The sequence below is a fragment of the Chiloscyllium plagiosum genome, chromosome 1 (genome assembly GCF_004010195.1).
Source record: "Chiloscyllium plagiosum isolate BGI_BamShark_2017 chromosome 1, ASM401019v2, whole genome shotgun sequence".
NCBI lineage: Eukaryota > Metazoa > Chordata > Chondrichthyes > Orectolobiformes > Hemiscylliidae > Chiloscyllium > Chiloscyllium plagiosum.
The window spans coordinates 85,233,631-85,250,395 of NC_057710.1; the positions used below are offsets into that span (position 1 = coordinate 85,233,631).

General features: G+C 39.4%; 1 protein-coding gene across 1 annotated transcript in view; it reads left to right on the forward strand.

The window, feature by feature from the left end:
- ppat (phosphoribosyl pyrophosphate amidotransferase) overlaps positions 1–12,252 on the forward strand; it is a 61,610-nt gene extending 49,358 nt beyond the window's left edge. Inside the window, exons 9-11 of the mRNA XM_043690405.1 lie at positions 1,227–1,448; positions 1,680–1,800; positions 7,633–12,252. Of these exons, the coding sequence (XP_043546340.1) occupies positions 1,227–1,448; positions 1,680–1,800; positions 7,633–7,817 (528 nt within the window). The 3' untranslated portion in view covers positions 7,818–12,252. The remainder of the gene's footprint in view (positions 1–1,226; positions 1,449–1,679; positions 1,801–7,632) is intronic.
- Positions 12,253–16,765: the final 4,513 nt, after the last annotated feature.

Consider the following 16,765-nt stretch of genomic DNA (forward strand, 5'->3'; position numbering starts at 1 on the left):
TGGTCTCTTCCTGCACTGTAGGGATTCTGTGATTCTATAACATCTGTTTTAAATTACAGCTGATTCATAAATTGAGCTGCTCCTCCAATCAGAGGCCCTTTCTCTCTTCACTGTGCTGTTGCACGTTTGCTGGTGAGTGCATCAGTTGCATATGTGGAAGGAGCAGTGAACAGCCTGGAGATTTGGTCATGAAATTCTGGGAATAGGAGGCTTTCTGCTTCAATTCCAGAACTCCAAAAACCACAGTATTTCACAGAAGGAAAGAGGATCTGCTGTGGAGAGAAAAACTCTCTCACCTGGATCCTCCTCAACCCAGGATACCACCTTGAAATAGTCATTCAGCTGCTGCTGAAAAGCAAGGGGAGGGGAGTAGGAATTGCTGTCTGGTATAGGAAGGCAGCAGGTAAAGGCCTGGGCTCTGGATATGTAGGTAAAGTGTGTGCAAGTCCACCAACACCAGCCCTGTTGAGTCATCGGTAAGGGCTGGTGGCTCCTGGGTACTTCTCTTGGGTCTACGCTAATGTTTTTGAAGTAGACTGTTAAGATTGAGACTTGCAACACTGCCTTGGTACAGAGCTGTGTTGAAATGCATTTTCAACAACTTCTGAGAAGCAGTTTTGTTGTTTAATGGCTGTTTATTTCACTGGTAAGATTTGCTTTTTATAAAAGTGCCATGGATTATTTTCTTGAAGATGTAGAGTGCGAAGGGCATGAGAGAGCATGGAAGAGATACTAGAGAAGGAAGAAGAAAAGTGGGCTGTGAGAAAAGGAAACCTATACTGAAAATTAACCCACTTCTGATGCTGGAATTCTAATAAAATTTATAAAGGCCAGCTGGAAGTGTACCCCACACAATGTAAAGTCAGCATTAGTAACTCCTTCGATTGATCCCAGTCACCATCACCTTTTCCCCTCTCCCATTATCGATTTCATAGCTTTAAGCATTTTTTATGATTAAGTTCAGTTTTACTACCTGGCCTGCCAAGGGTGAGAACAATTTAAAATAAGTTGCCCTCCACCAACGTATAAGTGTTGGCTACCACTGATATAAAAGGCAAGCTGGTTCAGAATCAGAAGCAATTGAAAATCAAAGGGAAAGAATTTTAAACCCTATCCTAACAGTTTGGGTGCTTTAAAGCAGGTAATGACCATGAGTCTCATTCTAAAATCGTTCAAGGTTAACTTTTGTTTGGCAATTTACAAATTGTGCCTGTTCTCTGTTACAGGCAGGACTTCCATATGTAGAAGTGCTCTGCAAAAACCGTTATGTAGGTCGAACATTCATTGCTCCAAATACAAGACTGCGGCAACTTGGAGTAGCACAAAAATTTGGAGCCTTGAGTGACAACTTTGCTGGAAAGCGGATTGTGTTAATAGATGATTCAATTGTGCGTGGGAATACAATTTCTCCAATTATTAAAGTCCTGAAGGAAGCAGGTGCAAAAGAGGTATGAAAAAGCATTGTGTGTTAGCATGAAATTGAATGTATAGATAAATCTAATTAACTATGTTCTTAGAAAAATATTAATGTGTTCTTGAACATGCCATTTCTCTACTTATTTCTTCAAATGATGTAGTGAATTAAGTAATCATTCAAAATATTTTTTAATTAGACGATTTTCTTCAACTGAGTGGCTTGGACTATGAGGTTTCTTATCTTTAGAAAATTGTTTTCATAGGTACACATCCGTGTGGCTTCACCTCCAATAAGATTTCCTTGTTACATGGGAATTAACATTCCAACGAAAGAAGAATTGATTGCCAACAAACCAGAATTTGAAGATCTTGCAGGCTATATAGGTTTGTTGAGATTACTATTTTATTGTACAATCTGATATTAGTGATGGTAAAATTTGATTTGATTAATTATTGTCACAAACTGAAATACAGTGAAAAGTTTTGTGTGCTAACCAGACAAATCATGCCTTGATGGACCTCTTTTGGTTTCACTACAGCTTTTTAATTGCAAATGGTGAAATTATACCAGAATACTTCCCTTTATTTGATTATTTAATTGTAGACATATTTATTAGTATACTATCTGAATGTATAACATTTCATGTTTAGAAGCATTTTTGCAGAGCAACCAAACTGGTGTTATTTATATAGACCACTGCAGCATAAATGTGAAGCCTATCAATTTGTTAAAAAATACCAAATAGTATAATCCCTAACTTAAAAGTTGTGGTTCTATGTCGATTCCCACAAAAATCAATTGTACGTCAGAATTAGGTTCCTTTGAATGTTTTCTTGCCTGGAAAACCAAAGTGCAAACTGAAATGCTGTATTATATATATTCAGTATTGCCCATTTCTAGCTGTAATAACCAGAGGAATCAATCATGAAATGTAAAAGTAATACTCTTGGTATTTAAGGACCTTTTCAGTCGGGGGGAAAAAAGCTTTGAAAAATTATAAAACAAATTTAAAAAAAAAACTGAAGATGCTGGAATTAGTAATAAAACAGAAATTGCTGGAAAACTCGCCAGGTCTGGGAGCATCTGTGGCGAGAAAGCAGAATTAACATTTCAGGTCCAGTGACGGATGCTGCCAGATGCCCCGAGTTTTCCCAACAGTTTCTAGTTTTGTTTGAAAAACTAAGTTGAAACACTGAATTCTAACACATTCATAAATTAAATAACCTTCAAAACAAAATACATTGAAAAATATAATGTGAATATTGTAAATGTAAAGACAATTAAACTCCTCAGATGCCTATTTTACATTAAGCAAGCTCCATCTGGTGGCAAAAGTTCATTTAGTGCAGACAATAGCTGAAAAGATCCCAGGACTTGGGACTCGAGGCTGAGAGAGCAGGAGCAGGTCAGAGAAGTCACTTGAAGCAGTGCACAAAGATGGCAACTGACACTGGGAACTTTGAAAGTGAGATATAGGTGAGAATGTGAAATTGGAGGGAAGAGTGAATTCAGAGTGAAGAGCAAAAGTAAAGGCGAACTGATCTTATCAGCACTAAAGAAAACATTGTGTATTACATGGTATATTCCAGTCATAGAACCAGGAAGTCTATAAAAAGATGTGCAGCCAATTTTGGAATGTTAAATGGATATATATAACCTCTATTTTATGGATTATGTCAAAACAAAATAAATGGGGACATAGGTAGGTCATATTTCTTGATTTGAATTTCTTAAAGTGACCAGTTGTGTGGATGAGGACAGTGTTTTTGCTTGGACTTCAACAAGGCTTTTTCAAAAGTTCTATATGGGAGACTGATAGCAAAGGTAAGAACTCATGAGATCCATAACTAGTTGAGTGGCAGGAAGCAGTGATGCTTGAAGGGTGCTTTCTTGATGGGAAGTCTGTGTCCATTTGGAGTCCCACAGGGGTCAGTATTGGGGCCCTTGCTGTTTGTGATTTATATATAAATGATTTTAGACTTGAATGTAGGAGGGTTGATTTAGTAAGTTGATAATTCAAAATGGGTATGGTGGCAAATAGTGAGGAATATAGCCTTAGATTTACAAGTATGTAGACATGCTGGTCATTTAGTTGATCAGTGGCAAATGGAATTCAATTTGATGCACTTGGGCAGAATAAACAATACGAGAATACGTGAACAGTAGAACCCTCAAAAATATGGGCAGAAACTCTAGACATGCACTTGCGATGTCAAGACATTCAAGGCTGTGGGCAAGTGCTGGAAAATGGGATTCATATAGGTACTTGCTTTTGACTGGCACAGACTTGATAGGGCCTTTTTCTGTGCTGTAGATCTGTGACTCCATCTCAACTTGATTTGTTTTCACTAGAGCAATGATAGCTGAGGGGTGATGTGATAGAAGTATATAAAATTGAGAGGCTTGAATAGGGTAGGTAGTTGGAGTCTTTTTCCCAGGATGGAAATGTCAAATGCTAGGGGACATAGGTTTAGTTGAGAGTAGAAAAATTTCAAGGTGATGTGCGAGCAAAGTTCTCTTTTTTTTTAACCAATGCCTGGAATGCATTGCCAGGAGAGATGGTAGAAGCAGAGACAATAGCAATTAGCGAGTTTTGAGAAGATTTGTAGCTCAGGTTATGGTTCTGGATGTAGAAGGTTCGTTTTCAGGTGTTTCGTCACCATACTAGGTAACATCATCAGTAAGCCTCCGAATGAAGCACTGGTAGCATGGCCCACTCTCCATCTATGTGTTTAGTTTTCCTTGGGTTGGTGATATCATTTCCTGTGGTGATGTTATTTCCTGCTCCTTTTATCAGGGGATGATAAATGGGATCCAAGTCAATGTGTTTGTTGATAGAGTTCCAGTTGGAATGCCATGCTTCTAGGAATTCTCGTGCATTTCTATTTGGCTTTTCCTAGGATGGATGTTGTCGCAGTCAAAGTGGTGACCTTGCTCATCTGTATGAAAGATACAGGTAAGATGACTTTCATACAGATGAGCAAGGTCACCACTTTGACTGGGGCAACACATCCATCCTAGGACAAACCAAATAGACATGCACGAGAATTCCTAGAAGCATGGCATTCCAACTGGAATTCCATCAACAAATACATTGACTTGGATCCCAGTTACCACCCCCTGGGAACAAGAACAGGAAATTACACCACAGGAAATGGTGCCACCGCAGGAAATGACATCCATCCTAGGACAAGCCAAATAGACATGCACAAGAACCAAGGAAACCTAAACACACAAATAGAACTTGAGCCATGTCACCAGTGCTTAATCTGGAGGCTCACTGATAATGTTGCCGCCTAGGATGGTGATGAAACATCTGAAAACGAGCCTTCGAGCTCAGCGAGCAAACCTACATCCACAATAGCAATGTTTAAGGGGCAGTTGGACTGACACATGAACAGGCTGGGAATAGAGGGATATGGATCATATGCAGACATATGGCGTTAATTTAGAATGTCATCATGGTTGGCACAGACATGGCAATCTGAAGGGCCTGTTCCTGTGCTGTAATATGTTCAATGTTCTCTTACAAAATTATTATAAATCAAGAGTTGAAAGAGAGGGAGGAACTTGAAGCAGTTAGTCATCAGGGAAAGTGTACTGAGAAAACCATTAGAACTAAAGGCACGGTGGCTCAGTGGTTAGCACTGCTACCTCAGAACCAGGATCCCAGGTTCAACTCCAGCCTTGAGTGACTGCCTGTGTGGAGTTTGCACATTCTCCCCGTGTCTACATGGGTTTCCTCCGGGTGCTCCGGTTTCCTCCCACAGTCCAAAGATGTGCAGGTCAGGTGAAGTGGCCATGCTAAATTGCCCGTACTGTTAGGTGCATTAGTCAGAGGGAGATGAATCTGGGTGGGTTACTCTTCGGAGGGTCGGTGTGAACTGGTTGAGCCGAAGGGCCTGTTTCCACACTGTAGGGAATCTAATCTAAAGGTTAACAAGTTACCAGGTTGGCACAGCAGCCTCTCAGCACCAGGGATCTGGGTTCAATTCTTGGGTGATTATGCCAACCCCATACAGACATTCTCTCCCTGCATCTGTGTGGGTTTCCTTCCATAGTCCAAAGATATGCTGGTTCCATGGATTGGCCATGCAAAATTGCATCCGAGGAGCACGAGAATTGACGTTTTGAGCATAAGCCCTTCATCAGGAATGAGGCTTGTAGGCCAAGGGTCTGAGAGATAAATGGGGGGTGGGTGTTGCAGGGAAGGTAGCTGAGAATGCGATAGGTAAATGAAGGTGGGCGAGAAGGTGATAGGTCGGAGAGGAGGGTGGAGTGGATAGATGGGAAAGGTGATGGACAGGTCAAGAGGCGTCCTGCTCTACATTGGGGAGACAGGACGGCAACTTGTAGATCGTTTTAGAGAACATCTGAGACATCTGCACCAACCAACCCCCACCGCCCTATTGTTGAACACTTCAACTCCCCCTCCCACTCCACTAAGGACATGCCGGTCCTGGGCCTCATCCATCGCCAAACCCTTACCACCCGATGCCTGGAGCAAGAACACCTCATGTTCTGCCTTGGGACCGTGCATCCACACTGGATCAATGTGGATTTCACCAGTTTCCTCATTTCCCCATCTCCCACATTATCCCAGTCACAAGCCTCCATCTCGGTACCGCCCTCTTGATCTATCCATCACCTTTCCCATCTATCCGTTCAACCATCCTCTGGCTTATCACCTACTCCCCCACCTTCATCTACCTATCACATCCTCAGCTACCTTCACCCCAACCCCAACCCCTCCCATTTATCTCAGTCTCTGGACCCACAAGCCTCATCCCTGATGAAGGCCTTTGCCCGAAACGTCGATTCTCCTGCTTCTCGGATGTTACCTGACCTGTTTTTTCAGCATCACACACTCGACTCTGATCTCTAGCATCTGCAGTGCTCATTTTCTCCATGCTAAATTGCCCTTAGTGTCCAGGGATTTGTGGGGTACGGTGAGCTAGCTATGGGAAATGCGGGGTTACGGAGATAGGGGAGCGGAGTGGGTAGGATGCTGTTCAGAAGGTCATTATGGACGGGGTTTGTGTGTTTTACCTCACTCTTCAGATGCTCTGGGGTGATGAATGTAGGGCTTGGGAGATGGCATCTGCTGTGACCTGTAGCGACAGTAGGCAAATTGCAGAGGATCAACGCAATCTAGTACGCTGGAGTTTATCTGAGCCATGACTAACCTCTCCAAACACTTCTTCATAATTATGGAGGTCATAGCCACTGGGTAGTAGTCACTGAGGCATGCTACATGAGTTTTCTTTGTCACTGGGATTATAATGGTCTTCTTTAACCTTTCCTTATCAAGATCTGAAGTCCGCAGTTGTTTCAAGATGTTAGTGAATACTCCCACCAGATGATCCACACATGATCGCGTACGCAGCCAGGGACTCCATCTGTGGTTCAGTTGCTTTCCATGTGTTCACCCTTAAGAAGGCCAATCTGAGGTCTGTGGCAGTGACTGTGGATACAGATGCAGCTGAGGCTGTTGGAACAGGTGCTAGATTAGAGTGATGCTGGAAAAGCACAGCAGTTCAGGCAGCATCCGAGGAGCAGGAAAATCGACGTTTCGGGTAAAAGCCCTTCATTAGGAATAGAGGCAGAGTGCCTGCAGGGCAGAGAGATAAATGACAGCCTCTCATTTATCTCTCCATCCTGCAGCACTCTGCCCGTATTCCTGATGAAGGGGTTTTGCCTGAAACGTCAATTTTCCTGCTTCTCCGATGCTGCCTGAAATGCTGTGCTTTTCCAGCACCACTCTAATCTAGAATCTGGTTTCCAGCATCCAGTTCAAGGGGTCGGGATGTGTTGTTGCCTGCTTTACATGTTTTAAGATACGTATGAGGAGAATGTTTTCTGCCAGGGTCGTTAGTCTCTAGAATTCCGTTCCCCACTGACTAGTGTCAGTACAGCCTTTGGTCATTTGAAAGACTGAGTTAGATTCACCCTTGGTTGCCAAGGAAAGTCTAGGGGTATAGAGGGTATACAAGAAATTAAAGTTGAGGCCTCAATCATCATGAGATCAGTGGCCTGGAGCATGTTAATGACATTGAGTAGTCATCTCCTGCTCTTGTAAATTATATTTAATTTAGCTTTTGCAGTATATAATATTGTTTTTCTGAAAACTTGTTGCATATATGTTTAGATAACACCGAAGGCTAAATGACCTAACTACTAAATATTTTAAAATTTCTTGTTTTTTTTAAATATAGGAGCAAATAGCGTGGTTTATCTCTCTGTCGATGGATTGGTATCTGCTGTACAAGAGGGAATTAACAGCCAGCAAACAAATTCCATCCTAAATAATAGTGAAATTGAGAAAAAAGTATCTTCTAGGCAAACAGGTCACTGTACAGCTTGTCTTACAGGAAAATACCCTGTGGAGCTTGAATGGTAAAATTACTTTGTATAGTTTTGAGTGCTTTTCTCTAAAGGTTTTATTTGTTATGATTTGATTACAGTATGTAAGGACATGATGGTGCTATTATTTTCTAATCAGCACCCATGACTTTTTTTTTATCAAGTGAGTATTTTTTTGTATCTGCTTGGTAATTCCATGGATGCATTCTTGTGCCACCATTATGTACACTATGTATTGACTAATCACCATCTCCATGCATGTGGTTTGCTTTTCATGGTACATTGCCAAAAGAATATGTCAACTATAGAGTTTATTGAGGACTGTCAAATGAATTATTGTTGATGGAAACTATTCTAACTGCAAAGGGCAAACACACTTGCAACTATTGTCAAAAATATATTGGAAATAATTTGAATTAAAAATAACTGTTGGGGTACCTTTTTGACCCAATGCACTGTGTTTTGATTGTTTGACTTATAATTTACATGTACATATTTTAGTTTAAAGCATAGGCCAGCTTTTACCCCTGGATTGGGATTGAAGTGTTTGGACTGTTCCTTGCTCTAAAACCTAACCTGCAACAAGTTCACATTAAAACATCAAGTCACAATGGACAACTACTTAAAGTTTTTGATTGCTCTTAAGTCTGGGGTTAACGAAAGACCAGCATCTGTGCACTCTGTTAAAGATGTAACAGAACTGAGTAAAACAATAAATAACCTTTCAGCCCTCACTCCAGCATTCCTGCCATGCCAACTCATTTGCTCCACCTGGCTCCATGGACTGTACTTTTCAATCCTGTGCCACAGTACCTACACCTCATGGCCTATGTACCTCTGTACCAACCCATGCCTCCTATCCACCTCAATTTGCCACTACACCTACAAATGAACTCGCCCAGTATATGTCTTGTAGACCTCCGGACTCATGCTAAGATGAAATTAAATTAAAGTTGTTTAACTTTGATTAACTCATTTCACAAAAAAAACTCTTAACTGATGAAACCCTATCACTATTTTTGTATTCCTTTGAAGTTAAATGCTTGTTTTTAATAAGAGTTCCACTTGAATAGGTTTATGACCATTTGGGCTGTCAGTAAAACTATGAACTGACCAGCAACCTGCTATGATAAGTTGTGAAACAAATCATGTGCCGCTAATCTTGCTATGGTAGCTCTCAGACTTCTGTCAACAGGGTGTACTGAAATAGTAAGCACTGATATTTTGTGCCACTGATTTTTCATTTGACACTACAGTTTGTTTTTTTTCAAATATTTAAAGAATAGGGATTTTGCATGCCTTAACATTCCTGTGACAGCTTCACTGAAACCCTTTTTTGTGCATACTTACGTCAACTTGAACCAGTCCCAAAGGGCACCTGACAGCTTCTAAGAGTGCCCCAGGACCATATTCAAAAGCTACCTTACTTCTCTGAACAACTACCTTAATTCTGTAAGGAAGACTGGTAGACCTTCCCAAACTGGTCCAAAGTGCACAAGTTGTGTTTTAGATATCCAACAAGCAAAACTCAGATCAACCTAAGGCAGCTGTTTTTTAATGCATGCAATTGTCTGCATAAGCTACCATCAGTGTAAAAGATTTTTTTTAAAAATCTTTCTTGGGTTTTTCCTAAATTTTGTGTTTGGCTATCCTTAACTGCTTTTTTTTTTAGCTGAAGGGTGTGATGGTTTCTAATATTATATTAGAAGCTTGATGATCTGCCATCAGCTGACAGGACCTTGGAACTAAATTATATAATTTTTGTTTAATACATACAATACTTGAAACTATTGAGTTATAAATACTTGCATTTAGAGTTTTTGAATGTCTGAATCTTGGACTGACTGCAGACTAAAGTCATGAAGTTAGACAAAGGTTTAAATTGAACAGCATTTCAAGATTGGAAATGTCCTTCTAATTTTAATCTGCTACTGAATGTTTATACCCATTGTTATGTTACATATCATATCTTTAATTCTCAGATGAAAAGAATTTTCCTTTCATTGTGGAAGCTACATTTCAAATGCTTGTACTTCTGATTTTAGAATATTAACTAATGAAATTATGTTCAGCATGGAAAGGAATTCTGCCAGTTTTACAACAGAAATTGAGATCTGTTTCAGAGCCAAATGGATTCCATTTAATTCCCTTCTGGTCATAATCAAGTTTTAAAAAGACATGAAGTGAAATCTTTCTTTGATCACTAGAAACTCTCAAGATGAATTACTCTGATAAATAACTTGTACTTCTGAACTTCTACTAGTGTACCATTTTGTTTTAATGCTTTGTAGCTTAACGATTTATTTGACATTTCCTATTGCTGACTTTTGAAACATTGACCACTTTGTTACAAAGAATCAAACCCAAGGATCTTTGAACAAATTAATGAAATGAGCTCTTACTTTTTTAAATCTTCTATTCATACAAAAACTGGATGGCAGTACCAACCAAATTGTCTCTGACCCAAAATGACAGAAATTTTGCCAGTGTATTTTTTCCTTTTTTAAATGAGTTTATAACAAATCATTTGTGTTTATAAAGTTGTGACCTTTTGGAATCTGAGTAGTAATCTTCAGTTTCATCTAAGAATTAGCATTAAAAGAAATTAAAGCCCAGACTGTGTCATAATTAGCAAAGAAACAGTGTCCATCTATAACTGATAAAAACTGCCTACAAAGATTTGTGGTTGCTTTGTCAGTTTTGCCTTTCCTGATATTAGTTTGAATCTGAAACCAAATCAAACGAGATCGACAGGCATCCAGCAACAATGATGTAATCAAGCAGGTTTAGTAAGCAGTCATATTGAAGAACTCCCAGCAAGTCCAGAAGTTAAAAGCAGTGAATATATTTTACTTTTTCCATTTATTTTACAGAATGCAAATAAAGATTGGGACATACAATAATACATATGCAATTACAATGGAAACTGTATCAGTATTTGTTTAAAAATGAGAAAATAGCTTAATGGTGAAATTTGACATTCCAAAATAAAATAGTTTCCAGTGAAATTGTTCAGCAATAATTATGAATGTAATAAGCTGACTCAAAAATCAAGTTACACTTAATGCAACAAAGTGCAACTATTGAGGAGGTTTAATGCAAATTTGGAAATTCTTGTCTGTTCATTTACAGTTGGTTTGCAGTTTGGGAGATTTAAACACATTTTGAAGGATGAAATGACTGATATCTAGATTTTGTGACTTGAAATTGCTGTGTTTGTGAGAAGCAATGCTGTTGACATTAATCATTATTGTAAAATCTGGAGGGAGTGACAATTTATGTCTCATGTAACACTTTTACTTTTGTATCAATTGTAATTTTCTTTGCTAAAAAGAGACATTACTGAAGTTTTACATTTTGCAGTCTTCAGAACAAATGCAAAAATTATATACTACAGGAGAAAAGGGTGCTGATTGGCTGGCAAGCTGACTCTCTGACCAAGGTGAGATGTGGAGAAAACAATGAAGAACTCTTGTCCCTTATACTCGAAGAGAATGCTTTTTTTAAAAAAAAGCAAGGCAGACAGTATTGCTATGTACAAACAAAAAAAGGTGACTTAGTGTGTGATTCTTTGATGGGATGGCACTTGCTAAGCAATCCTGAGTGCACTAACAGCTGTATTAACAACCAATTTAAGATAAGTCAAACCTTGATGCTTACATTAAGCTTGCTCGAAGTGACACATTCGTATACAGAGACCTGTTCTCCAAAAACCAAAGAAATATACACAAACCTGGTCTCTTTTTGAATTACCTAGGAGTTTGAGAAGCCCTTATTTCTCTCCTGTAAAACTGACTGTGATAGTCAAATTTCTAGCACTCTTGCGTTTGTCTTCATGAGTCTAAAACAAAATGCTTCAGCATTTCTCTCTCTTTGGCATTGTTACAGATTTTTAAAATTTAAATTAGTCCCATTTTATTTAATTTCATCTTCATTTATGGAACCTTGCTGTAAATAAATTAGCTACCACATTTGCTTACATGATAAAGATGTGACACTTCAGATTCCATTATTGTTTGTGCAGTGCTTTGAGATGATGCGAGAATGCAAAAGGACTTGTATAAAGGCAAGTTTATTTGTATCCAGAATATATTTTGGTCTATTAAAGATTAAATTCAGCTCAATGCCAGATTCTGGAGCTACTGCTCTAATTCATAGTAACAGATTATATGTTTTATAAAATATGACCATAAAGGTACCAGGTTTCAATACTTTTTCTCTAGCCATTTATTTTAAATACAGTCTAATTGTATATGACATTCTTGCATAATTTAGAATAAAAACATGCCAGTTAATACAAGACTTTGCTGTTTCATTAGGTGGATGTTCTGTAGTGGGACCATAAAATTTGAAAAACTACTTGGGTTTCCAAATTATATTTCAATATAATAATTGATTTTTAATGCCCTATATATAGGTGTATCAATGTATTTCTTGAAATTTTATATTAAATAATCACCATTTTATCATAATGGTGATTTTTTTGTTTATTCTCAATATACAGTATTGATCCTAAACATTTTCATGACATGCCAGCAGAAAATCATTGTCATTAGCCTGACCATCATTTCATTGTGCTCCAAAGTCATTGGACTCAACGTGAATTGTTTTTCTCTCCATAGATGCAACCAGACCTGATCAATTTCTTAAGAGTTTTCTTTAGTCATTCCCTTGAATCTTGTTTTCTGAAGTTGAAATTATCACCTTCAGAACTTCCACAGATGATGATGATGTGGAAGTAGTCATCTGCTATTTGGTTGAAAGAAACTCAAAGTTGCAACTTTGATAGTTGCAAGGACAAGGAATACCAAACTGGCAGCTACAATTTTTAATAACAACCATTGTTGGCCTTCAGAAGGTGTTGAGATATCTTTTTGAATCACTGCCCTTAATGCTGTTATGATGCTCCCACAACAATGTTGGATAAGGGTTTAAGGGTGTTGATCAAATGACAAAGAATGGTGATTATACATTCAAGATAGTGGGGCTTGGTAGTGATCTTTTCTCTGTACATCTTCCCTTGTTCCTGTATGGAGGGGTAGCTGCAACTTTGGAAGTACTGCTGATAGATAATACTCAGCAATACAGTTCAGTGATGCCAAAAGACATGGAACAGGAATGGTCTGTTCAGACCTTCAAACTTGTTTCGTCATTGAAGACAATTGCAACTAATGTTTATTGACACGAGGATTGTCACAAGGTTTATTGCCTTTCTCTCCATAACCCTCAATTTCTGTATTGATCAAGAATCTACCTCATGTCTGAAAAATGAACAAGCAAGGCAGATGACTGAGGTGTCAGTGGGGGAGCGACCATAATTTTACCAGTTTTAAAATAGTGTTGGAAAAGAATAGACCGGATCTAAAAGTTGAAGTTCTGAATTGGAGGAAAGCCAATTTTGACAGTATTAGGCAAGAGCTTTCAAAACCTGATTGGGCGCAGATGTTTGCAGGTAAAAGGTCAACTGGAAAATGGGAAGCCTTCAAAAATGAATTAACGCGAGTCCAGAGACAGTATGTTCCTATTAGGGTGAAAGGCAAGGTTGGTGGGTGTAGAGAATGCTGGATGACCAAAGAAATTGAGGTTATGGTCAAGAAAAAGAAGGAAGCATATGTCATGTATAGATAGTAGAGATTGAGTGAATCCTTAGAGTATAAAGGCAGTAGGAGTATATTTAAGAAGGAAATCAGGAGGGCAAAAAGGAAACATAGCTTTGGCAAATAGGGTTAAGGAGAATCCAAAGCGGTTTTATAAATACATTTAAGGACAAAAAGGTAACTAGGGATAGAATAGTACTCCTCAAAGATCAGCAAGGCAGCCTATGTGTGGAGTTGCAGGAGATGGGGGAAGATTCTAAATGAGTATTTTGCATCAGTGTTTACTGTGAAGGAGGATATGGAAGATTTAGAATGTGAGAAAATAGATGGTGACATCTTAAACTGTCCATATACAGAGGAGGAAGTGCTGGATGTCTTGAAATGCATAAAGATAGATAAATCCCCAAGACCTGATCAGGTGTATCCGGGAAGATTCTAAATGAGTATTTTGCATCAGTGTTTACTGCGAAGGAGGATATGGAAGATTTAGAATGTGAGAAAATAGATGGTGACATCTTGAAAACTGTCCATATACAGAGGAGGAAGTGCTGGATGTCTTGAAATGCATAAAGATAGATAAATCCCCAAGACCTGATCAGGTGTATCCCAGAATTCTGGGAAGCTAGGGAAGTGGTTTCTGAGCCCCTTGCTGAGGTGTTGGAAGACTGAAAGTTGGCTAATGTGCCACTGTTTAAGGAAGGTAGTAAGGAAAAGCCAGGAACTATAGACCAGTGAGCCTGGAGGAAATCCTGAGGGACATTGGTGTTGGGCAGGTTGTTGGACGGAACCCTGAGGGACATGAGTTACACGTATTTGGAAAGGCAAGGACTGGGTAGGGAGCTTTGTGCGTGGGAAATCATGGCTCATGAACTTGATTGAGTTTTTTTTGAAGAATTAACAGGATTGATGAGGGCAGAGAGGTGGACGTGATCTATATGGACTTCAGTAAGGCATTCAACAAGGTTCCTCATAGTAAACTGGTTAGCAAGGTTAGATATCGTGTAATACAAGGAGAACTAGCCATTTGGATACAGAACTGGCTTGAAGGTAGAAGACAGAGGGCAGTGGAAGGTTGCTTTTCAGACTAAAGGCCTGTGAACAGTGGCGTGCCACAAGGATTGGTGCTGAGTTCACTGATTTTTGTCATTTTATATAAACGATTTAGATGCGATCAAAGGAGGTACAGTTAGCAAGTTTGATGATTCCAAAATTGGAGCTGTAGTGGACAGCGAAGAAGGTTACCTCAGAGTACAATGGGATCTTGATCAGATGGGCCAATGGGGTGAGAAGTGGCTGAGAAGACAAATGTGAGGTGCTGCATTTTGGAAAAGAGCATGACTTTATACATTTAATAGTAAGGTCCTCGGAAGTGTTGCTGAACGAAGAAACCTTGGAGTGCAGGTTCATAGCTCCTTGAAAGTGGAGTCACAGGTGCATAGCATAGTGAAGGTGTTTGGTATGCTTTCCTTTTATTGGTCAGAATATTGAGTATACCAGTTGGGAGGTCATGTTGTGGCTATACAAGACATTGGTTAGGCCACTTTTGGAATATTGCATGCAGTTCTGGTCTCATTCCTATCGGAAGGATGTTGTGAAACTTGAAAGGGTTCAGAAAAGATTTACAAGGATGTTGCCAGGGTTGGAGGATTTAAGCTATAGGGACACGTTGAATAGGCTGGGGCTGGTTTCCCTAGAGCATCAGAAGCTGAGTGGTGACCTTTATAGAAGTTTATAAAATCATGAGGAGCATGGATAGGGTGAATAGTTAAAGTCTTTTCCCCAGGGTAGGGGAGTCCAAAACTAGAGGGCGTAGGTTTAAGGTGCGAGGGGAAAGATTTAAAATGGACCTAAGGGGCAACCTTTTCACGAAGAGGGTGGTGCATGTATGGAATGAGCTGCTAGAGGAGAGGATGGAGGCTGGTACAATTACAACATTTAAAAGGCTTCTGGATGAGTATATGAATAAGAAGGGTTTAGAAGGATATGGATCAAATACTGGCAAATGGGACTAGATTAATTTAGGATATCTGGTCAGCATGGACAAGTTGGCCTGAGGGTCTGTTTCTATGCTGTACACCTGTGACTAAATAATGCTCTCTTTGGTTGTCAACTCCAAAGTGAACTAAGTTCACATTTTCCCCACATAATACTCCATTTGCCAACTTTTTGTCCACTTACTTAACCTATCAATATCTCCCTGTAAACTGTTTGTATATCACCTCCATCCCCTCCCCCTCTCACCAATGTCGCATAGTTTGCTTTTCCACCAATTTTTGTCTGCAAATTTGGCTACAGTACATTCACTTACTTCCTCCAAGTCATTAATATGTATTATAAACAGTTATGGTCCTGGTACTGATTCCTATGGAATTCTACTGGTCACTGGTTGTGAACCTGAGAAATGCCCCTTCCTTTCCTGCCAAAGGAAACAATTGGCTCCATGTCTATCAGCTTAAGCAGTCAAGCGCATTGTTTTGTCCTGGGTATTGTCAAACTTGATTGTAAAAACATATATCAAAACAATTGGTGAATTTTTATAGCCCTTTTCACAACCAGAAGCTCTAAAAGTGCATTAGAGCAGAGTATTTTTGAATTTTTGCCATTCTAACAGGCTGATAAGGAGTTAGTAACATTTGTGCCACTGAATTGCCAGGCAATAATTATCTCAAATAAAAAGAGACAGAAATAGTTCAACAGCATTACAATTGCTGAATCTTACGCTATGAACATTCTAGGGTTACTAGTGACCAGAAACTGAACCGAACCAGCCATGTAAATACCCTGTTAGCAAAAATAGGTCAGAGGCTGGGAATTCTGTGCAGAGTATCTCATCTATTCGCAGCATGCCTGTTGACAATTACAAGATGAAAGCAGTATAATGGGATACTCTCCATGTACCTGGACCAGCACAGCTTCATCAGTTCAGAAGATAGATGTCATCCAGGATAAAATTGCCTGTTTGATTGATATCATGCACCATCTTCAATCATCACTCCATCCATCAAAACACAGTGGTGTGTGTCATCTAAAATATGCATTGCAACAAATCACCAAGGCTCCTTCTGTCTAGATCAAGCTCCTGGAACTCCTCTCCCAACAGCACTGTGGGTGCACCGACATCCCAAGAACTACAGTGTTTTAAGGCAGCTAACCACCATTTTCTTATGGGCAATTAATGCTGGCCTGACCAGTGCCATGTGTATCCAATGAATAAAAAATAAACTTGAAATCATTGAATAATTCTTAAAGCAAAACAAATCATAGAATTATTACCTCAGGCACAGGTAAATTTGTGTTGAAAAGTGTGGTGCTGGAAAAGCGCAGCATCTGAGGAGCAGGAGAATCGACGTTTCGGGCATAAGCCCTTCTTCAGGAATGCTCATGCCCG